Genomic DNA, 21,214 nt, shown 5'->3' with positions numbered 1-21,214 from the left:
GGTGATCATCCTGAATTAGATCTGTGGTAACAGTTCTTGAGAGAGTTCTTGATTTATTTCTTGATAAAAGAAATATTTAGGAAATAAATTGGCAGTACTTGATGCTTGGGTGTGGACGGTCAGGGGTGGGGGTAGCCAGGCACCTGAGATTCTGTACTGGGGAAGGGCTGGTGCCACCTTCAACTGTGACAACAAGCAAGGATGGAACAGGGGAGGGGGCGACCCCTTTGCTGGGGAGGAGGAGAGGAGGTGAGAATGATGCCAATAGCTGTGTTGGAGGCAAGGCTGGGAGTTGCAGGGAATCGTGTTAATTGCTCAGATTTCTCAGTGGGGTGGGCGGTCTTCAGCTGAGAATTAAGGATCAGGGATTGAGTGGAGTGGGGGTGGAGGGTGGGATTTGGAAGTGAAGGGTCAACTAATAATTACTAAAGGGGAGAGAGGGACCCTACCGAAAGTCAGGGAGCAGGATCAACAGGGCTCCAGATCATCAATCCAGGGTGGGGATGATTCAGTCCAGAGACACTGAGGGTGGCTTTGGTCCAGGGCTTGTGCCGGATGGGGGCTGTAGGAGGCTGAGGTGCAGGGAGAGGTGAGAGTGGCTCAGAGCATCACCTCTGGGGCTGAGGCTGGGAGGGGAGGGGAGAGTGGCCAGGAAGAAACAGAAGGGCGGGGAGAACGTGGAGGCAAAGACCTGGGGGCTCTCTGGGGTAAGTGTCTGGGGAGAGAGTGTACAGCTAGAGGAGGAAAAGGCCAAGGTCAGAGAGGGAGGTGGGAAGTGAAAGGTTTCCAAGGAGGACAGTTCTAGGGATAACATTTTGAATGTGGCTATGGGGGGGCAAAGAGGCCATCAGTGTTAAAGAATTCTAGGAATGGATGGGTTGGGTGTGGGATGGCGTGTCTACACAGGCATGAGGGTGGGGAGACACTGGAGGCAGCCCCAGGGTCTCCGGTAAGTGGTGGTGGGTGTGACCAGGAAGTTGGATGATAGTGGGGGGTGGGGCAGTACAGCTAGGTGGTGGGTCTTCCACAGGGTGAGGTGGGGACTCTGTCACAGGACAGCTGTGGCCTTTTCTGACATGGGGCTTGGAAGGGGACCAGATGCTAGTGGGAGGTTCTGGGGAAGAGAAAACCAAGCAGATTGGAGGAGATTGGAAAAAGGTAGGTTGCCTCTTAGTCAGTGGTTAAGGACTGGACTTATGTATTAAAAATCAAAACGAGGAGTTATGCATGTTTCAAACAGAGAGAATATGAGCTCCTTGAGGACAGCGATGTTGGCTTTGTTTACTACTGTGTTCCCAGAGCCTAAAACGGTGCCTGGCACATAACAGGTCCTCACTGAATGTTTGTTGAATGAATGAATACAAGAAAGTGTGCAGAAAAAGCACGTAGTACCCAGCTCCAGGATGTGAATGCTGATCACATTTGCTTTAGTTCTGGCTCTTTCTTTTTAAGAAATAAAAAGTGTGTCCAGTAAATGCCTCTCCCCTTTTCCTCATTTCCACTGCTGTCCCTGCCCACGGGTGACCCGTGGCTGGAGTTGATGATACCATGCCCCTGAATATTTGCCCATCTTGACTACATATGTATTTAGATGTAAACTACGTGCCCCTGTTATATGTGTTTTTAAACTTTACATAATGGAATGATAGTGGAAGCAGCGATGGTTTTTGAGATTTCTAGTTCATATAAGTGATATAGTTACTGACATGCATAGAGACATAGATTCATTTGGACTGTTGTGTTATACTCCAATATGTGAACAGAGCCCAGTGTATTCATTTTCTGGTTCCCCTACTGAGAGACAGGTACACTGTTGCTGACTTGTTGCTGTTAAGCACAGTGCGGCAGTGAACATCCTTACATCCCTCTGCTTCTACACGTGAGTTAGAGTTTCTCTAGGGTGGACACTTCGCAGTGGAATTGCTGAGGACCTACATTTGAACCTCAACATCTATAACCTTCCAAAGCTGACTTCACAGTTGAATTTATTAAACCACACCATCTCTGAGTCACACTAGCTATTTGCTTCTACAGCGTGACAGCCAGTGAAATAAGGAGGCTCTCTCGGGATGCAGAACCTCAGGGTTAGAAGGTTCTTTAGCCAGAACCCTCCAGAGGGAGATGCGCCCCTACCCCATCCCCACCTCCATAGCATTCCTCTCTAGTGGCCTCTTAGAACCCATCTGACAGCTCTCCAAAGGTGAGATTGGTGGCTGGATGGCTCTGTCATTCACTTGGTCATTCCGTCATCTGTCCTCTGTTCAACAGATATCTCTTGCATGCTCACCAAGGCCAGGCGCAGTGCTAGGGCGGTGGCAATGAAACGTCAGATAGTTTATTCTTCTCCTGAGGGAGCCCAGAGTCTGTCAATTTCTCACTGAGCTCAGCAATGTCCTAGTCCTGGGACCACAGCCTGATGGAAAAGTTACCAATGTACTGTCAGTTTACATAAGTAAACTTCCTTCTCCAGGAATGTTCTCTCCATCTAGCTGTGAAACAAACAGGAAATGAATCTCCATAAGGGAGCGTCTGAGTTCAGTAAGAACTTCCTTGGTGGCTCAGACAGTAAAGAATCTGCCTGTAATGTGGGAGACTTGGTTTTGATCTCTGGTTTGGGAAGATCCCCTGGAGGAAGGCATGGCAGTCCACTCCAGTATTCTTGCCTGGAGAGTCCCAATGGATAGAGGAGCCTGGTGGACTATGGTCCATGGGGTTGCAAAGAGTCAGCTCAGGAAAAATCCCTCTGACCCCTATATATGTGACCCTTTGCAATACAACTTTGCCAGTCCTCTCATCAAAAGGTAAACTTTCTCCACTCTTCAATCTGGGCTTGACCACATGACTTGCTTTGATCTACCAGACCTACATCTTACTCCTTCTCATACATATAATGATTACATATACACAGATCAATTTCTAACCTATTAGACAAAGTACTTTATCAAAAATATAGCAGCAAAAGCTTAGAAGCCCAGAAACCCACAGGAGTAGAGCCCAAGTAAAACCGACGTGGTAGTTATTCACCTCCTTCCCTTTCCCTGATGACACGGACTTGACTGTCCTCTCCGGGGAGGTGCCAGACAATGCGGGAGGGGCTGCCTTGGGTAGATCTGGAACCAGGGAGGAGCAGGCCCTGAGGGGACAAGCCCAGAGAGTTAACAGGCGCTGAAGGAAGTCAAATCTGGCAGGCAGATCGGAAATCCAGAGGGTTGGCTATGGAGAGCAGGTGGCAGTCCTGGCAGGTGGGTGACGTCTGGGAGCTGACGTGGACCCAGTAGCAGGTGTTCCAACAACAGGCAGGGCCACGATGAGGAATCAAAGGCAGATGACATTCAGAAATTTAGGCAAACGGTTATCAGTGAGGACAGCTGCCAGTTGGGAGGCCTGTGAACTAATCCACATGAGATGAAGAAGAAAATAAACAGCGTTTGAAGTCCGATTCATTGACTGGCTGTGTGACCTTAGTAGGGCTGACAACCTCTCCGAGCTTCAGCCATTACTTCTGAGAAATGGGGATAACAATACTTACCTCTCAGAGTTGTGGTCAGGAGAGGGGGAGGTCACGGATGTGGAAGTGTTTGGCCTTTGGACTGGAATTCAGAGGGAAGACCCAGTCCTGTGGTGGTGGTGGGAAGGTGAGACAGCTGGCAAAGAAAGGCAGGGTCTTAAAAGAATGAGGGGCCAGGAGGGTCACCAAGATGGAGACTCTGACCAGGGGACATGGTGGGGAGCCCAGTGCCTCAGTTAGCTTTTGCTGTGTAACAAACTACCCCACAGCATAGTGGCGTGACTTGTGTCTCATGATTTTGTGGATTGGCTGGGTGGTTTTCTGGTCTGGGCTTGCTCAGTTGGGATGGGGTAGGACAGCCTCAGTCACGTGACTGGTGACGCAGCCGGGAAGGCTGCACTGTCTGGGACAGTGTGGTCTCTCATCCTCTAGGAGGGTGGCCCAGGTTGCTTCACATGGTGGTCTCAGCTGTAATGAAAGACCAGCCTCCAGTCCTAGACCCTTTTCAAGCCTCTGCTTTTACATCTCATTGGCCAAAGCAAATCACGTGGCCAAATTCAGGTGGAAGAGTCCCTTTACCTTCTGGCTCACCATGCTTTCAGATTTTGAATTACTTTCAATTTTGAATTACTTTCAATTTTGAATTACTTAATTATGAGCCTGGGCGTCAAGTGGGAATTCCGTCTCCTGATGAGAGAAGTTGGAGTGGAAGGGTGGAGGGAAAAGTTTTCCGAAGAAAGGCTGTGGCGTGTTTCTGCATTTGCAGTTCACATCTGGCTCTGCATGGGGAGCTGGCAGATTTGGGATTAAGAACCAGCTCTTCAGCCGGGTGTGAACCTGGCCCAACTTTCTGGTCTGTAAGGAGCTTGAGGGTGTGCTGTGCTGAGGGTGATTTTTCAGAGCAGAATTAAGCAAATGGTTACCAGAGAAATTAAAAACTGCTTTCCTGGTTGTGGGCCCTCGTGCTCCTAATATTGTAGTGTGTGCTGTGCAAGAGAACACTTTCTAAAAACCGGTGCCCAGATAGTGGCACCACAGCTGTGGGGGTGCTCAGGAAACTTTGACTTGCATCTCTGCTGTATACCCAGGAGTTGTGAAAAGGAATTCATTTTACCTGCTAGAGCCTCAGATTCTTTATTGGGAAAATGGCCTTTATACTGTTAATCTTACCATCATTTTGACATTTAAATGAGATGTCTATTGAAGTATAATTGATTTACAATATTGTATTAGTTCTAGGTTTCAGCAAAGTGATTCAGTTTTATCTATCTCACTATATATGTCTCTAATTCTTAATTATTTTTCATTATAGTTATTCATTACAAGATATTGAACATAGTTCCCTTTGCTATGCAGTAAATCCTTGTTCTTTATTTTTTGCATGGTAGTGTGTGTCTGTTAATCCCATAATTCCCAATTTCTCTCTGCTCCCCTTCCCCTCCAGCAACCATAAGGTTGTTTTCTGTGTCTGTGAGTCTGTTTCTGTTTTGTAAATCAGTTCATTTATAGGATTTTTTAAGATTCCACATATAAGTGACATCATCTAGTATTTGTCTTTGTCTAACTTCACTTAGTGTGATAATCTCTAGATTTATCCATGTTGCTGCAAATGGCATTGTTTTGTTTTTTTATGGCTGAGTAATATTCTGTTGTTTATATGTACCACATGTTTATCCATTCATCTGTTGGTAGACCCTTACGTTGCTTCCATGTCTTGGCTATTGTAAACACTGGTTACTAATTTAACTCCATATGTCAGAGAACATATTAGATATGACTAAATGTTTAAGAAATGGAGTCATTTGAGATTTGTTTTATGATCCCAAACATTGTCTGTTTTGGGGACTATTCCATGTGCGGAGAAGGCAGTGGCAATCCACTCCAGTACTCTTGCCTGGAAACTCCCATAGATGGAGGAGCCTGGTAAGCTGCAGTCCATGGGGTTGCGAAGAGTCAGACACGACTGAGCGACTTCACTTTCACTTTTCACTTTCATACATTGGAGAAGGGAATGGCTACCCACTCCAGTATTCTTGCCTGGAGAATTCCATGGACAGAGGAGCTGGGTGGGCTACAGTCCATGGGGTTGCAAAGAGTCAGACACGACTGAGCCCTCAGTACTTCCTATGGCTCAGCAATTCTGGTTCTGGGAAAAACTCTCACGTTTTTGTGGAGACACAGAACAGAGTGTTCATAGTAGTTTTGTTCATTGCCATTTGGAATGGTAAAAACCTGAAATGACCCAGAGGCCTCTCAGAGAGAGAGGAGATGGATCAAATATGGCATAGTCACATGATGGAATATAATATAGCCATTAAAATGAACAAACTATTGGGATATGGGAAAAAAGAATGGATCATAGCAAAATAACATTAAATGAAAAATAATATGCTGGTAAGTCACTTTAGTCGTGTCCGACTCTGTGTGACCCCACAGACGGCAGCCCACCATGCTCCGCCATCCCTGGGATTCTCCAGGCAAGAACACTGGAGTGGGCTGCCATTTCCTTCTCCAGTGCATGAAACTGAAAAGTGAAAGTAAAGTCGCTCAATCGTGTCTGATTCTTCAAGACCCCATGGACTGCAGTCTACCAGGCTCCTACGTCCATGGGACTTTCCAGGCTAGAGTACTGGAGTGGGTTGCCATTGCCTTCTCCGGGAAAATAATATTAAGTGAATATGTTTTCACTTAATATGAAAAATAAGAACAAATCTTTGCAAAAAATAGTAAGTGAAATAATTTTTTACTTAAGTTAAAAAAATCAGGCATTTGGGAATTATATATAGCACAATTCCCTTTTTTTAAAGGTAAAAATAACTAAAAACAGTACTTATTTTAGGAATATATTGAATATGTATAGATACAATAAAACTATATAAAATGAGAAGCCAGGGCATGATGAACACAGGGAATCAAGATGTGGTTTCTGAGTGGGGGAAGTGGGTGGATGGGTGTGGGGGACATGTGCTTAGAGGTAGGATAGTGTCAAGATCCTTATTTATGGTTTAAGTGGTGGGTTCTTGCATCCTTGTTACATTATTACAAAAGTACCCAGTTTCAGTTCAGTTCAGTTCAGTCGCTCAGTCACGTCCGACTCTTTTCGACCCCATGAATCGCAGCACGCCAGGCCTCCCTGTCCATCACCAGCTCCTGGAGTTCACTCAAACTCACGTCCATCGAGTCAGTGATGCCATCCAGCCATCTCATCCTCTGTTGTCCCCTTCTCCTCTTGCCCCCAATCCCTCCCAACATCAGAGTCTTTTCCAATGAGTCAACTCTTCTCATGAGGTGGCCAAAGTACTGGAGTTTCAGCTTTAGCATCATTCCCTCCAAAAAACACCCAGGACTGATCTTTTTTAGAATGGACTGGTTGGATCTCCTTGCAGTCCAAGGGACGAGTCTTTTCCAACACCACAGTTCAAAAGCATCAATTCTTTGGCACTCAGCCTTTCTCACAGTCCAACTCTCACATCCATACGTGACTACTGGAAAAACCATAGCCTTGACTAGATGGACCTTTGTTGGCAAAGTAATGTCTCTGCTTTTGAATATGCTATCTAGGTTGGTCATAACTTTCCTTCCAACGAGTAAGCATCTTTTAATTTCATGGCTGCAATCACCATCTGTAGTGATTTTGGAGCCCCCAAAAATAAAGTCTGACACTGTTTCCACTATTTCCCCATCTATTTCCCATGAAGTGATGGGACCAGTCGGAGATCCAACCAGTCCATTCTGAAGGAGATCAGCCCTGGGATTTCTTTGGAAGGAATGATGCTAAAGCTGAAACTCCAGTACTTTGGCCACCTCATGCGAAGAGTTGACTCATTGGAAAAGACTCTGATGCTGGGAGGGATTGGGGGCAAGAGGAGAAGGGGACAACAGAGGATGAGATGGCTGGATGGCATCACTGACTCGATGGACGTGAGTCTCAGTGAACTCTGGGAGTTGGTGATGGACAGGGAGGCCTAGCGTTCTGCGATTCATGGGGTCGCAAAGAGTCAGACACGACTGAGCAACTGATCTGATCTGATCTGATGGGACCAGATGCCGTGATCTTTGTTTTCTGAATGTTGAGCTTTAAGCCAACTTTTTCACTCTCCTCTTTCACTTTCATCAAGAGGCTTTTGAGTTCCTCTTCACTTTCTGCCATAAGGGTGGTATCATCTGCATATCTGAGGTTATTGATATTTCTCCCGGCAATCTTGATTCCAGCTTGTGCTTCTTCCAGCCCAGCGTTTCTCATGATGTACTCTGCATATAAGTTAAATAAGCAGGGTGACAATAGACAGCCTTGACGTACTCCTTTTCCTATTTGGAACCAGTCTGTTGTTCCATGTCCAGTTCTAACTGTTGCTTCCTGACCTGCATACAGGTTTCTCAAGAGGCAGGTCAGGTGGTCTGGCATTCCCATCTCTTTCAGAATTTTCCACAGTTTATTGTGATCCACACAGTCAAAGGCTTTGGCATAGTCAATAAAGCAGAATTAGATGTTTTTCTGGAACCCAGTTTAATAGCAGCTAACTAAAAAGAAGTCATGCAGGAACCAAGGATGAGAACATATGAGCAAAGGATATGATTAATCCAATTCTGAGTTCTGAAAGTCCCAGAAAAGAGTGTTGCAAATTGTGATATATGTTGGGTGTTCTCAGTATTGGTCAATCAGCCTGCTGGTAGTGTTTCTTTTGTATAGGAATGATTAAATGTTTCAAGTTTCCTCTGGCCCATGAAGGTTGAGCTTGGAGAGTTGTGTTCTGTCTGTGGGGAAGATGTCCAGGGCCAGCCACAGGGGTGGGAATGGATCAGCCTAGGGAGAGGGGTCATTAAGTAAAAGATGGGAGGTAATGACTTGGAAGATACACTGTCTTCCTGCTTGGTTAGGTGAGGGCTCCTCGGGAAACCTGATGCCCGCATCCATAGAGCAGAAGATGCTAAAGCTAAAATGGACAATCTCTAGGCTGCTCATGTCACCTGGGCCAGAGCTAGCCCCCATTAACTGGAAGGAGCCTGGCTGGAGTCGCCATGGTGAAGGGGCTGCAGGTCTGAGTGCCTTCGTTTATTCCTGAAACACGGTTCCTGGGGCCCTGGGCTCTTAGCATTGTCTAGACACTGGTAACAGAGCCAGGGCCTCCGTGGGTTGTGCTGAGTTAATGACTGAAGATCACACAGCGTTTGGTAGGAACTTCTGGGGCATTTCTCTGCCCTCTGGCTTCTGAGGATCATCAAGGCATAACGGTCTCCGAGTACTACTTCTTTGCTCCTTCAGTTGTCTGTTTCCCCAGCAGGAACGCTCTGTCCAGTCGGGCTGTGGGAGTCACTCTGAAAGGCTGCCCTCCCAGAGGAGGATGATTTAGGGGGCCCCCCTAAATGGGAAGCTGTTTCCCTGGCCTGTTTGGGGTAGAGAAGATAGAAAAGGAGCTAGCCTTTATTGAGCAACTGCTGTGTGCCAGGCACTGTATCCATCTCATCAAATCCTCAGAGTATCCTTATGAGATGTTGTTAAAATTTCCTCATCTCATGGGCTTGAAAAACTTTCTGTTATGGAAATTTTCAAAACTGTTTCCAGAACCCCCATCATCCATTGCCCTACTTCAACATTGAACAACTCAGGAACAATCTTGTTTCATCCATACCTCCACCTCCTTCTCTCTCTCCTGAATTATTTTGAAGCAAGTTTCAGACATAATTTTATCTGTATTTCAATATTTGTAGTTAAAAGTTCTTAAAAAATATTTGCACTACCATTATTACATGTAGAAAATTAAGCAATAATTTTCTTACAGATTTTTATTAAATGGTGTTGTAATACCTGGACAGTCATTTGGAAAGATATCAAAGCAGATCCATACTTCACACCATTCATCAGAATAAACTTCCAAGCAGGTCAGAGATCGAAAAAACAAACTATATACATCCTAGAAGAAAACACGGATCTGTGTGTAAAGGAAAGCCTTTTTTTAAAACTATGCCTTGAAATTTGGATGCATAAAATATTAATAAATTAAACTAAATTAAATACATAGTTTTTGCAGTGACAAAAAAACATAAGCTGAGTCAAAAGATAAATGACAAACTGGGGGAAAATATTTGCAAGAGGTATTACAGATAAAGGGCATATCTTCCTAATATAGAGAATGTTTTAAGAAGTGAGAAAAAGAAAAAACAAGATCTGATGGAAAAATTGGCAGGAGACGTGAACAGACAGATCACAGAAAAAGATATACAGATGGCCTTTAAACATACGAAGAGATGCTCAGCTTCACTCATAATAAGCAAAATGCAAATTAAGCCCCACTGTGAGATGGCTTCTCATCGATGTGGTTGGCAGACATTCAAGGGTTTGATCACACGCTCTGGTGGCAAGGCTTCAGGAAAGTTTCTCTTCTAATGCTGCTGGGAAGACAAAGTGGCACCAGCCCCATGGAGGGCAGTTTGTCAGTATCTAACAAAACCGCATATTTATTTACTGCTTGACCCAGCAAGACTTCTAGGAATTTACATGAACGATCTACTCCGCGAATATAGAATGGCTATGCCAAGGCTATTCACTGCAGTTTTATTTGCAATAGTAAGATATTAGAAACAACCTCCATACCTATGGAGAGTAGTTGAACAAATTATGGTACTCCAGTCATGAAATCACACAAATGCAGTGATTAAAAGATAACAATAATAAAGGAAGATCTCCATGGAGCAGCACAGAGTGATTCCAGAGCATATTGTTAAATAAGAAAACAGGGACTTCCCTGGTGGTCTAGTGGTTAAGAAACCTTGTTTCCATTGCATGGGTTTGATCCCTGGTTGAGGAGCTGAGATCCTGCATGCTGTGTGGTGCAGCCAAAAAACAAGAACAAACAACAAAAAGAAACCCAAACAGCAAACCAAACCACTTAAATGGACAAAAACCCCAAAGTATCAAAGAGTACACATACCTTTTATATAAGAGAGAAAGGGAAATATTTATTTATTTTTGTAGAAAAAACACAGACTGAATAAACTAGAAACTAATGAAAATGATGTCTTTTAGAGTGTTGGTATGAATGGGGTAGAAGGGATGAAGATGGAAATAAGACTTTTCGAGTTTACTTTTTATATAGATTTAAGATAGCAGCCATGTGAATGTTGTACATATTAAAAATAAGATTAAATTTCAAAAGAATGAAAAAAATCTAACCCTGAAATTAAGTGCAGATAAGTGAATCTATTCATATATCAAATTGTTAGCAGAACAGAAAAAGGAATTAAGTAACTTCACAAAATTCTGACTATATGCCTTAAGTGGGATATTTACTAAGCCTGTAATATTTAATATTAGTAGCCACTAGCCAGCCCCATGTGGGTACTTATTTAAATACTTTACTTAAATTAAAATACTTAAGCTAAATGCTGATATAAAATTAAAAATTCAGTTTCTCAGTTGTACTAGTCGTATTTCTCAACAGCCATGTGTGGCTAGTTGCTACCACATAGACAGCCCAGATATAGAATATTTACATTAACATTGTAAGTTTTTAAAAACTATTCTGGGGACAAAAAGAATGCAGATAAGTCTTGATTTTTTACTTGGATAAAATATACAGAAGGTGATAACTAAGGTGACAGGTAGCAGTAATAGTTTAGCAATTCTGAAACTTTCTGAACATTGAAGGACAGAATAAATAAGTAAATATATTAAAGTTCTTGGGAGAAAAGTCTCACCAAAGGAGAAAGGAGATACAAATATGGAATGGGAGAAGGCAAGGAAAATCGTGTAGAGTTTGATTTTAATTAGAACAGTCAGTATTAGCTAATGTCTACTGAAGTAATGACACTCAGAATCAGTGAGCCCTGAGTGCCCAGATCTTGGTTTCTGAATACCATTCCCCAGCAAAAGGAATCAGGTTTCCTTGGGGAAATCGCTGATTCCACATCTGGAGTAGGGAAAGTACAAGGTGAGCTGGTGATGGAAGGAAGAAGGCGCTCATAATGGGAACAAGTCAAAAGGCATGCTGCGGGCTCCCCTGGACAAATTTGGGGTAAACTGAGACAATGAAGATACCAATGATGATGGATTAGAACACACTGAATAAAAAAGTTCATAGTGATGCAGAACGAGAGAGAAGGAGGAGTGGGAGGGGAAAGGAAAAGCTCTTACTTATAATAGAGTGCCAGCTAATGCATGTGGAAGGAATAATGGGGTTAGATAATGACTATTTTGCAACCCCAACATAATAACAATTGATTCAGGCAAAAGCCATAAATGGAGACTAAATCCATTAGTGAATGATTAATGGGGAACCGAATAGTCACATGGTCTCAAAGTGTGGGGAAACCTTAAGATCACTTATACAGAACTCTTGCCACAAAGATTAACTTGAGTCTAAACATGTAGAAACAACAGATAAATCCAGCTGTGGGGCACTCCACAAACTACTGACCTGGACTCTTTAAAAATGTTCTAAAGGGTCTGTTCTAGGTTAAAGGAAATTAAGAGGATGTGACAACCAAAGTTAACATCTGATCTTGATTAGACTGTGGATCAGAAAAATAAAGCCCTATAGAATATTTTTAAGGCAATAGTGACATGAACATGGACTATCTATTAGATAATATTATATTGGTGTGCAGTGTTGAGCTTCTCGCCTGTGATAATGGCATTGTAGTTTATATACCAGATCTCCTGTTCTTAGGAGGTGCGTGCTGAAGTACTTTGGGGTGAAGCACTTTGTCTCTGCAACTATCTTCCAAATGATTGAGAGGGCAAAGAAAGTCTCCATATATATCCTTGAAAGGGACTCTTTTCTTCATACTTGACATAACTCTCCCTGCTGGGCTGGTCACTGGCAGAGACTTCCTTTTCCCTTTTCTCATGGAGCCCAGAGTCAGTAGAGCAACAAGTAGGTTCAGAGCCCTCTCCTGGTGCCATGTCCTGACATCTTGTCCCCTTCCTCACTGGGAACACTGAGCTCAGGGCTTGGAGACCCACGTATGAGTCCCTGTGACCTTGGACAAGCTACTTCACTTCCCTGGCTTCCTTATCCTAGACCATGGGGTGTCCAAGACCCCACCCTACCATGATGTTGGGTGGGAGAAGCTGTCCTTGAACTCACATACTTATGGGGTTCTGGTGGCTGGGGACAGTTTGATGACTTTAATGGCTCTCTGTGGCAAGAGATGGAAATGAGGTGTTATCTTTTGGATTCTCTCTTCCCTAAACTGGGTCCCAATCGCTCTTGGGGGAGAAAGGAGATAGCAGGGCACATGTGCATATTTGTGAGTGTATTTATATCTCAGTGAGTGAGGCTAATACCACGAGCAGTGCTGTGGGTAGGGTCTAAAGTCCGGATCCAGGGGTGGGAAGATGCCTGAGAGTGGAAGACAGGGCACGGTTTGGTACCCTGGGGCCCTTGGGGAGGCATCAGACCTCACCTGTTCCACCCCTACCGTCAGGCCCATGAGCGGCTGGAGGAGACGAAGCTGGAGGCAGTGCGGGACAACAACCTGGAGCTGGTGCAGGAAATCCTGCGGGACCTGGCGCAGCTGGCGGAGCAGAGCAGCACCGCGGCCGAGCTGGCCCGCATCCTCCAGGAGCCCCACTTCCAGGTTTGGTCCTCCCCCAGGTTCCTGGAGTGGGGCCGGCAGGAAGTTAGGACTGGGGTGGGAAGGGACCTCAGGGCACTTCCCCATGGTTCCTCCCCTTCCTCCCACCTCTCCAGTCCCTCCTGGAGACGCACGACTCTGTGGCCTCAAAGACCTATGAGACACCACCCCCTAGCCCTGGCCTGGACCCCACATTCAGCAACCAGCCTGTGCCTCCTGATGCTGTGCGCATGGTGGGCATCCGCAAGACAGCTGGAGAGCATCTGGTGAGGATGCCCCACCGCGCCAGAGGGGGAATCTTGGGGGGGAGGGTGTTGAGAGTAAGCAGCGGGATCAAGTCGGGTCAGAGAAGGCCTGAAGACAAGGTCAGCTTTGTCCAGGGTCGGGCGCACACATCTCTGTTCTGCCCAGTTTTGGTCCTTTAGTGCTCCTGGAGGTGAAGAGTTGGGGAGAGTGTGGCAGAGAAAGTGGCCGTAAGGGTGGGGGTGGAAGGGTAGAATGGAGGGGCTCTTAGGACACACATTTGAAGATTCTGACCTGGAGCAGTTGGGGCTTCACATACCTGCCCTCCGTCTCCCAGGGCGTGACATTCCGCGTGGAGGGTGGCGAGTTGGTGATCGCGCGCATTCTGCATGGGGGCATGGTGGCCCAACAAGGACTCCTACACGTGGGCGACATCATCAAGGAGGTGAACGGGCAGCCGGTAGGCAGCGACCCTCGTGCGCTGCAGGAGCTCCTGCGCAGCGCCAGCGGCAGCGTCATCCTCAAGATCTTGCCCAGCTACCAGGAGCCCCATCTGCCCCGCCAGGTGGGCCCCTGCACCAAGCTCTACCCCCAGCGCAAGGCCCACGGGGTGGCTGAGCCTCCCAGCTGCCAGGGTCACTGGCCTCAGGGTGGGAGCGGCTCCTCCCCAAACAGTGTGCTCAGAGCAAGAGGGGGGCGGGACCTGGCAGATCCAGCCACCTACAGGCCTGTGCACCTTGTGAACACGCTTGCATACTTATCCTAGTCTTGAGCACTCATGCGCATGTACAAGGGAAATACGCACATCTAAAGCCTGGGGTACCCAAGTGTACAAGTGAATTCCTGCATTGCCTGCAGCCCACTATGTGCCTATGTGTATGCAAGGGTGCTCAGCGTCGGGTGGTCTCATGTCCCATACAGCTGCCTCCTGGCTGGTGGATTGTGGAGGTCTCGCTGCTCTGCCCATCTCTTCTACTGGTTGTCTGGCTTTTTGTCAAAGCCCTCTCCTCTTGGGGAGGAGAGGGTGTAGGGGGGACAGAGGGATCCTGCATTAGGGTCACGCATACCCCAGGCCTGAGCAGATCCCCTGTGCTTCTGAGTCCTTTTGTTCTGGATGCAAAGGGAGGTACTAGGGAGGTGGGCTGGGCAGGCCTTCAGGCATCATGCCTTTAGATGGGCAGTGCCAGGCTCTCATCTTTGTGAAAAGAGGGGGACTGTGTGATACTCCCAGCTCCCACTCTGGGCATAGGGGATGGCAACAGGACAGGGCTCCAACCCCTCTAGCTTTCCCCTGCTTCTGCCCTTAACTCTTCTCGGCAAATCCCTGGCCAGGTATTTGTGAAATGCCATTTTGACTATGACCCAACCCGAGACAGTCTGATCCCCTGCAAGGAGGCAGGCCTGCGCTTCAGCGCTGGGGACCTGCTTCAGATTGTAAACCAGGACGATGCCAACTGGTGGCAGGTGAGTACTGATCGCCCATGTAGTTTCCCCAGGCATAGCGTGTCAGGGAGGTGAGGGCTCACTTAGGCAGATCTCTGTCTACGGTCATTTTAGGCATGCCATGTGGAAGGGGGCAGTGCAGGGCTCATCCCCAGCCAGCTGCTGGAGGAGAAGCGGAAAGCCTTTGTCAAGCGGGACCTGGAACTGACACCCACCTCAGGTACAGTCTTTCCCCAAGACCCCAAATCTGAGATCTGACATGGCCCTGCCTGGCCTCACTGGTCCATCTCCTTATGGCCAGGGACCCTGTGTGGCAGCCTTTCAGGAAAGAAAAAGAAGCGAATGATGTATTTGACCACCAAGAATGCAGGTGGGTGTTGGGTGCCCCTTTCCCCCTGTCCGCCTCTAATGCCCCCTTTTCCCCACCAATAACTGGTGCATCTCTTGGTTCTGAGGCTGCCAGTCCTGTCTCTAAGCCCTGCTTGGTTTCTCCCTGCTGCCCTTGGCCCCAGCCCTCTTACCCTCGGCCTCTCTGAGAGCCCAACCGCACCCCCTCCACCTGATGAGCAGTGCCATCTCCCTGTGTCCAGAGTTTGACCGCCATGAGCTGCTCATTTATGAGGAGGTGGCCCGCATGCCCCCCTTCCGCCGGAAAACCCTGGTGCTGATTGGGGCTCAGGGCGTGGGCCGCCGCAGCCTGAAGAACAAACTCATCATGTGGGATCCAGATCGCTACGGCACCACAGTGCCCTGTGAGTGGGAACCGGGTCCTGCTGGGTGGGGGGTTGGGGGCGAGGGAGCAGGGGCAGCCCTGAGGGCCAGGGCGGGTCCTCTAAACGGGCATCTGCCCCAGGTGAAGTGATACCTTTGGGCGAGAGGTGTAGGGTATGCGCCCTCTATGGGTGAGCGTGGGAACTGCAGGCTGGGAGGGCGCAGAGAGCTGTCTCAGGACCCATTGGCCAGGTGGGCGGTGCTGGCCCTGCCTCTTCTTCCCTCACGTTTCACTTGCTGAAAGCCCATAGTGAAACAGAGCTATGAGCTGCACGTGGGCTTGTATAAGACAGGGCTTCTTGGTGACAGAGGCAGCTGGGGTATGAAAGCTCCTGGTTCCTAGAGGCAGGAACCTGAGTGCTGACCCCAGGTGTGCTTGGCCTTGCTGTGTGGCTTTGGGCTGCATATTGCCCTCTCTGAGCTTCAGCCCTGCTTCTATAAACACTGGGTTAGAGCAGTGATCTCTGCAGGTCCTCTCAATATGGACATCTTGAGTCTGTGGGTGCCATTGCTGAGGGTGAGGGGCAGGTGTGCAGGAGGGCACAGGGCTTCTTGGCTCTCAGAGAACACGAGCCCTTAATGTCTGAGGTGATGCATCCTATCTGTGCCCATCGGCCCCTCCTTCCCCCTAGACACGTCCCGGAGGCCCAAGGACTCAGAACGGGAAGGCCAGGGTTACAGCTTTGTGTCCCGTGCGGAGATGGAGGCCGACATCCGTGCTGGGCGATACCTGGAACATGGTGAATACGAGGGCAACCTGTACGGCACACGTATCGACTCCATCCGGGGCGTGGTGGCTGCTGGCCGGGTGTGCGTGCTGGATGTCAACCCCCAGGTACTGCTGGCCCGCTCCTTCCCAGCCTGCTCAGTACCTCTCTGGGTACTCTGCTTGCCCCCAGTATTTCCCCATGTATTTCCACACATCCGAGTATAACCCCTCAATTACTGCTACGGCCACAGCCCACCCAGAACCCCTTTCACAGCCTCTTGCACTCCCACTCTTCTAGCTTCCTCCAGTTCACCCCATCCCAGCCACCAGCCAGCTGTTCTGCCATTCACTCCCAGGTTTCATGTTCTAGAAGCCCAGGTACCTCATTCTCCTCTGTTCCTAGGTACCTGTCCTCACCCCATCACCCCAGATGTACATGGGGATAAACCCCCGGCCCTCATCTTCTGCAGGCAGTGAAGGTGCTGAGAACAGCTGAGTTTGTCCCTTATGTGGTGTTCATCGAGGCCCCTGACTTTGAGACCCTGCGGGCCATGAACCGGGCGGCGCTGGAGAGCGGGGTGTCCACCAAGCAGCTCACGGTGAGGGCCTCTGAGGTATGGTGGGAGGGGCCTAGCAGCTGCCTGGGGGTAGGGGCCAGGCAGAGCTGAGAAAGAGAAGGAGATGGTGTCCGCAAGGGGAGAGGCGCCCACCCAAGGCACCCACCCAGTGAGGTAGGACTAACAATTCTCACTTTATAGGTGTGGACATGGAGGTCTGAGCAAGGAAATGAAGGGACGCAGCTAGTCCGGGGCACGGGAGCTTCTGCTAGGCCCTGCCCAGTCCACTCTGTGGGAACAGAGGGCTGACTCTAGGGAGCCCAGAGGGCTGGAGGGCAGAGGTGGGCTGTTGACGGCTGGGGAAAAGGCTGAAGGGAGGGAGGAAGCTAGAGACTGGAAGGCTGGCTGGAGGGACCAGGTAGCATCAGGGAGGAGGCAGTGCGTGGAGGAGAGGCTTCAAGTCAGGTGTTGCACGACTCCAGGGCACCCCTTAGCTCCCAGGGACCCCTGGGAACAGTCTTCCTCTGCAGGTGCAGGGTTTGCAGAGAGTTGAACCCAGGGGTCCCTCTGCTGGCCACACCTGGTACTGCAGCTCCCAGGCTCAGTTTGGAGCACTGTGCAGGCCCAGGAACAAGGTCTGGGCTGGGCTCCCCAGGGCTGCAGCACCAAGCCCCCGCCCGGCTACAGCCCCTCCCCGCCCCCAACCCCGGCTACAGCCCCTCCCACTCCCCCACCCCCGTCCCCGGACACAAGCAGGGCCTACTGGAGCCCCTCAGACACAGCTGGGCCAGTCCTTGAGCTCCTGCCTGGGGTTATTTAAGTCAATATTCAAGTTCTCCTCCCACCTCTGCCCTGCCAACTTGGATTGGGTCTGGGACCAGGTTTGTCCTGGGCCACACAAGGGATGTGCCCCTCAGGCTGCCTAGATAAGGGGGCCTAGTCAGACCGAAGGGAGGACTGGTTTTGGAGTCAGGCAGACCCTATGCAGCCACTGGCTGGCTGTGTGGCCTCTTTGTGTCTGAGTTTTCTCTGTTGTAAATGGGAACAATTAGTCCTACTCGCAGAGCTGTATTGAAGATTACTACAGAGCTGTAGTGAAGTGTTCAGTGTTGCGCTTGTCACTTCCTAAAGGTTATTTCCTTCCTTCCTTCTATCCACCTGCCTGTCCATGGTTACAGGAGAACAGCCATGGGGCATGCAGGGAGGGGCTGCTGCCTCCCAAGCCAGGGGCTCTGAGCCGCCATGGTTGGTACTTTGGGCTCTGGGGAAGGGCCTAGATGATGCAGGCTCTGGGTCCCCTACGTGGAGGGCGGGGGGTGGGTGTCTGGGAGACACTGAGGGGTGGTAGGCCCCCTTGTGCCGGCAGGAGGCGGACCTGAGGCGGACAGTGGAGGAGAGCAGCCGCATCCAGAGGGGCTACGGGCACTACTTCGACCTCTGCCTGGTCAACAGCAACCTGGAGAGGACCTTCCGTGAGCTCCAGGCCGCCATGGAGAAGCTGCGCACGGAGCCCCAGTGGGTGCCTGTCAGCTGGGTGTACTGAGCCTGTTCACCTGGACCTCAGCTCTCTGGGTCATAACCAAACCCTGAATCTGTCCCCTTCCCACCCGTGACCCCCAGCCCCCATCCTCAGCTCCCGTCCCTGGCGCTCTGGCTCTTCCTGGGTCTCGGCCCTTCATCTGGCTTTAACGCAGAGGCGTGTACTGCCAGGGAGGTGGGTGTTAGTGGGGTACCCCTGTGCCCAGGTGCTGCCCACTCCCTACATCCATTGGCCACCAGATATCCCTCTCTGGGGGCCAGACCGTGCCCAGGAGGGTGTCAGAGTCACCTCCGTAATGCTCAGTCCAGAGGAGAGAAAAGCTGCTTTGGGACCACGTGGTCATAGGTACACTGCCCGCCCCCCTCCCACCAGTCCCCTCTCCAATCACTTTTCCTCCTCTGGACTGGCCCCACCACCTCCCCATTCCTAGGCTCCTCCTACTTCTCACCTCTGTAGCCTAGGAGCCGGCCTTAGGCTGGTTCCCTGTGACCAGGGTGGGTACATGACTCCCTGGCAACCAGGCAGGCCCGGGTGGGGGTGTCAGCCTGGTGCCATCCCAAAGGTTGAAGGAGCCAAAGCACCAGCTAGTTGCCACAGCCAGGGACCCGTGCAGCTCTCAGCCCCTTCGGAACGGGGCTGGGTCCCTGTCCTTCCCTCATCCACAGCTTTTCACTGCCGAAGTCTCTCCACAGACTTCTCCAAGGTGACCCTGACAGGGCAGATCTTGCTCCCTGCAGGGCAAGGCTGGCAGGGGCCGTGGGCTCAGCCCAGGCTGGGGTGGGTTGGAGGCCAAACCCCGTGAGGAGAGGAGCCTGTAACTTCTGACGGGAGAACTCCCGGCCCTCCGTGGCCCGTGGCAGGGGTATGTCTGAGCTCCCTCTCTGTAGTTGTTGTCCATTTTGGTGTCTCTGGCGGGTCCAGGTGGCATGAGGGCTGCCTGAGGGCTGAGGCAGGGTGAGGGCCCGGCCATGAGGTGTGGGCTCGGAGCACATTTGTGCCCCAGCAGGCTCCCTGCATGACTCCAGGGGGCGCCATTCACCTTGTAGTCGGCTCAGTTTCTGTTTCGCCTTGCAGCGGTGCCTGGTCTGTTTCTGCCACTGATGTGTGTGTCAGGCTTCGTTTTGGGAGAGGGAGAAGCAAAAGGTAGTTTTGCTTTGGAGGTTACTCTCTGGGGGCCCCCCTTTTTGGGGCTCACCATCAGCTCCCATTTCTTAGGAGACCCTTATCCCAGATTCCAGAGGCTTGGCCCTCCCCAGATATCTTCCTCCAACTCTCCTATTGTCTCCTGATCCTAAATGCCTGCCCTCCAGTCCTCAGGGAGGGCGACTGTGTAAAATAGGAGAATCCCTTTTAAGAAAAGAATGCTGTCCTCGACTTCCCCCGGCATCTCATCCCTCATCCTTCTCTGTGACCTTTCCTGGGGGTGAGCCTGTCCTTGTAGGGGACCTCCCCCACTACCCCTAGCCCCAGCCTTTGTGCTCCCCAGTTCTTCCGAGTGTCTAGTCCGTCTTCGCTGCAGTGTCAGCCCAAGCTGGCCCCTGAACCACTGTGTGCCCATTTCTTAGGGAAGGGGAGGGAGAAGAAACAGAATATTTATTACAAAGTTAGAAATATATTTATTATATTAGGGATCTCATTTGCATTTGCCTAGGTATACAAGTGAGATGTGACGGTCAAGCCTGCTCCCATCTCATTTGCATAGCTCTGCATCCACTATGCACCTCTGCTTTCCTCTTTTCCCTTTAGTCAGCGTTCTTTTAATTTATCCTTCATTCAGCTCTCCCTTGCTTCCCCCTCACCCTTAGCCCAAGGAGACTGGGAGTGGGAGGAAAATGGGTGTTCTCCTGCTGGCCCGGGGCCATGGCGCCCTTTGTCCATCCATCCCCACCTCACCCAGAAGACTTGGGAATAGAGGCAGCCACCCCCTTCCCTTTGGTAATGCTCCAGAGCGCCCTGATTAGAAGACCATCCTCTTGGATGGGAATGGGCGCTGGACATCATGCTGAGGAGTTGGTACCTGGTTCTTCAGGGTGAATCTCCATCTCCACTTCTGGTGATGCCTGAGGGTCAGGGCTGGGCCCCTCCTTTCCTGTCTCCATCCCTCTCTGAACAGCTTCCTTCCTCCCCTACCTCAGCCCTGCTCAAGGGACCAGGGCTGGGTTGGAACAGGTGTGTGTGCTCATCCTCCCCCCCTCCCACTGTGGACGCTTGTATTGAGGAACCTCGGGATAATGAGGACCCTGTCCACACCCAGTCCCAGCCCAGCTGTCCTTCCCCCGTCCCATCCCTCAGCCATCTAATCCCCAAGCTTTCTCTCTGACTGGTTTTCTTTCCTTTGATTAAATGTGAAAGCAAAGGTTCTAGGCTCCGTTTGTCTTTTGTTGGGATCGAGTGGATGGCTTCGGGAAAGGTTTAGAGTGGGGGCAGCGCAGCATAGATGATTCTGGAATGGAAGCTGGAGTGACATGTCTTGTGTTCTGTGATGTCCCACTGTTCCACACTCCCCAGCCCCAGAAGATGCTCTTGTTAAAGGCTTGTATCCAGGAGTCTATGAGCATCCATGAGGGCCAGGGAACTCAGGGAACCCATAGCTAATCCACTCAACTTTACCCAGAACTTGCTGTGTGGTCTTAGGCAGGTTCTTCTCCTTCTCTGGACCTCAGGTTCATCCTCTGTAAGGTGTCATGGCTTCTCCCGGGGTAATGCTGGGATTGGTTCTAGGTGCTCAGCAGCAGGGGCCATAGAGAGTGGTTGAAATATCACCCCAATGTCTCCATGGGTGTGTGGTTGAGGGGTCAGCTTCCTTCCCACCTGAGTTCCTCAGGGGATCCCAGGATGCTCACTGAACATTCTCAAGAAGGGCTTTG

General features: G+C 49.8%; 1 protein-coding gene across 3 annotated transcripts in view; it reads left to right on the top strand.

Moving 5' to 3' along the window:
- Positions 1-20,704, top strand: part of MPP2 (MAGUK p55 scaffold protein 2) — a 29,885-nt gene extending 9,181 nt beyond the window's left edge. For all 3 annotated transcript variants that reach the window (XM_070773577.1, XM_019982604.2, XM_070773576.1), the window contains 10 exons: positions 12,935-13,087; positions 13,201-13,350; positions 13,665-13,892; positions 14,660-14,791; positions 14,885-14,990; positions 15,072-15,140; positions 15,361-15,522; positions 16,174-16,376; positions 16,721-16,849; positions 18,174-20,704. In XM_070773577.1, the coding sequence (XP_070629678.1) occupies positions 12,935-13,087; positions 13,201-13,350; positions 13,665-13,892; positions 14,660-14,791; positions 14,885-14,990; positions 15,072-15,140; positions 15,361-15,522; positions 16,174-16,376; positions 16,721-16,849; positions 18,174-18,350 (1,509 nt within the window). In that variant the 3' untranslated portion in view covers positions 18,351-20,704. The remainder of the gene's footprint in view (positions 1-12,934; positions 13,088-13,200; positions 13,351-13,664; positions 13,893-14,659; positions 14,792-14,884; positions 14,991-15,071; positions 15,141-15,360; positions 15,523-16,173; positions 16,377-16,720; positions 16,850-18,173) is intronic.
- Positions 20,705-21,214: the final 510 nt, after the last annotated feature.

The sequence above is a fragment of the Bos indicus genome, chromosome 19 (assembly GCF_029378745.1).
Source record: "Bos indicus isolate NIAB-ARS_2022 breed Sahiwal x Tharparkar chromosome 19, NIAB-ARS_B.indTharparkar_mat_pri_1.0, whole genome shotgun sequence".
Lineage (NCBI taxonomy): Eukaryota > Metazoa > Chordata > Mammalia > Artiodactyla > Bovidae > Bos > Bos indicus.
Note: the sequence above shows the minus strand (reverse complement) of the source record. Positions and strands in the feature narration are given on the sequence as shown.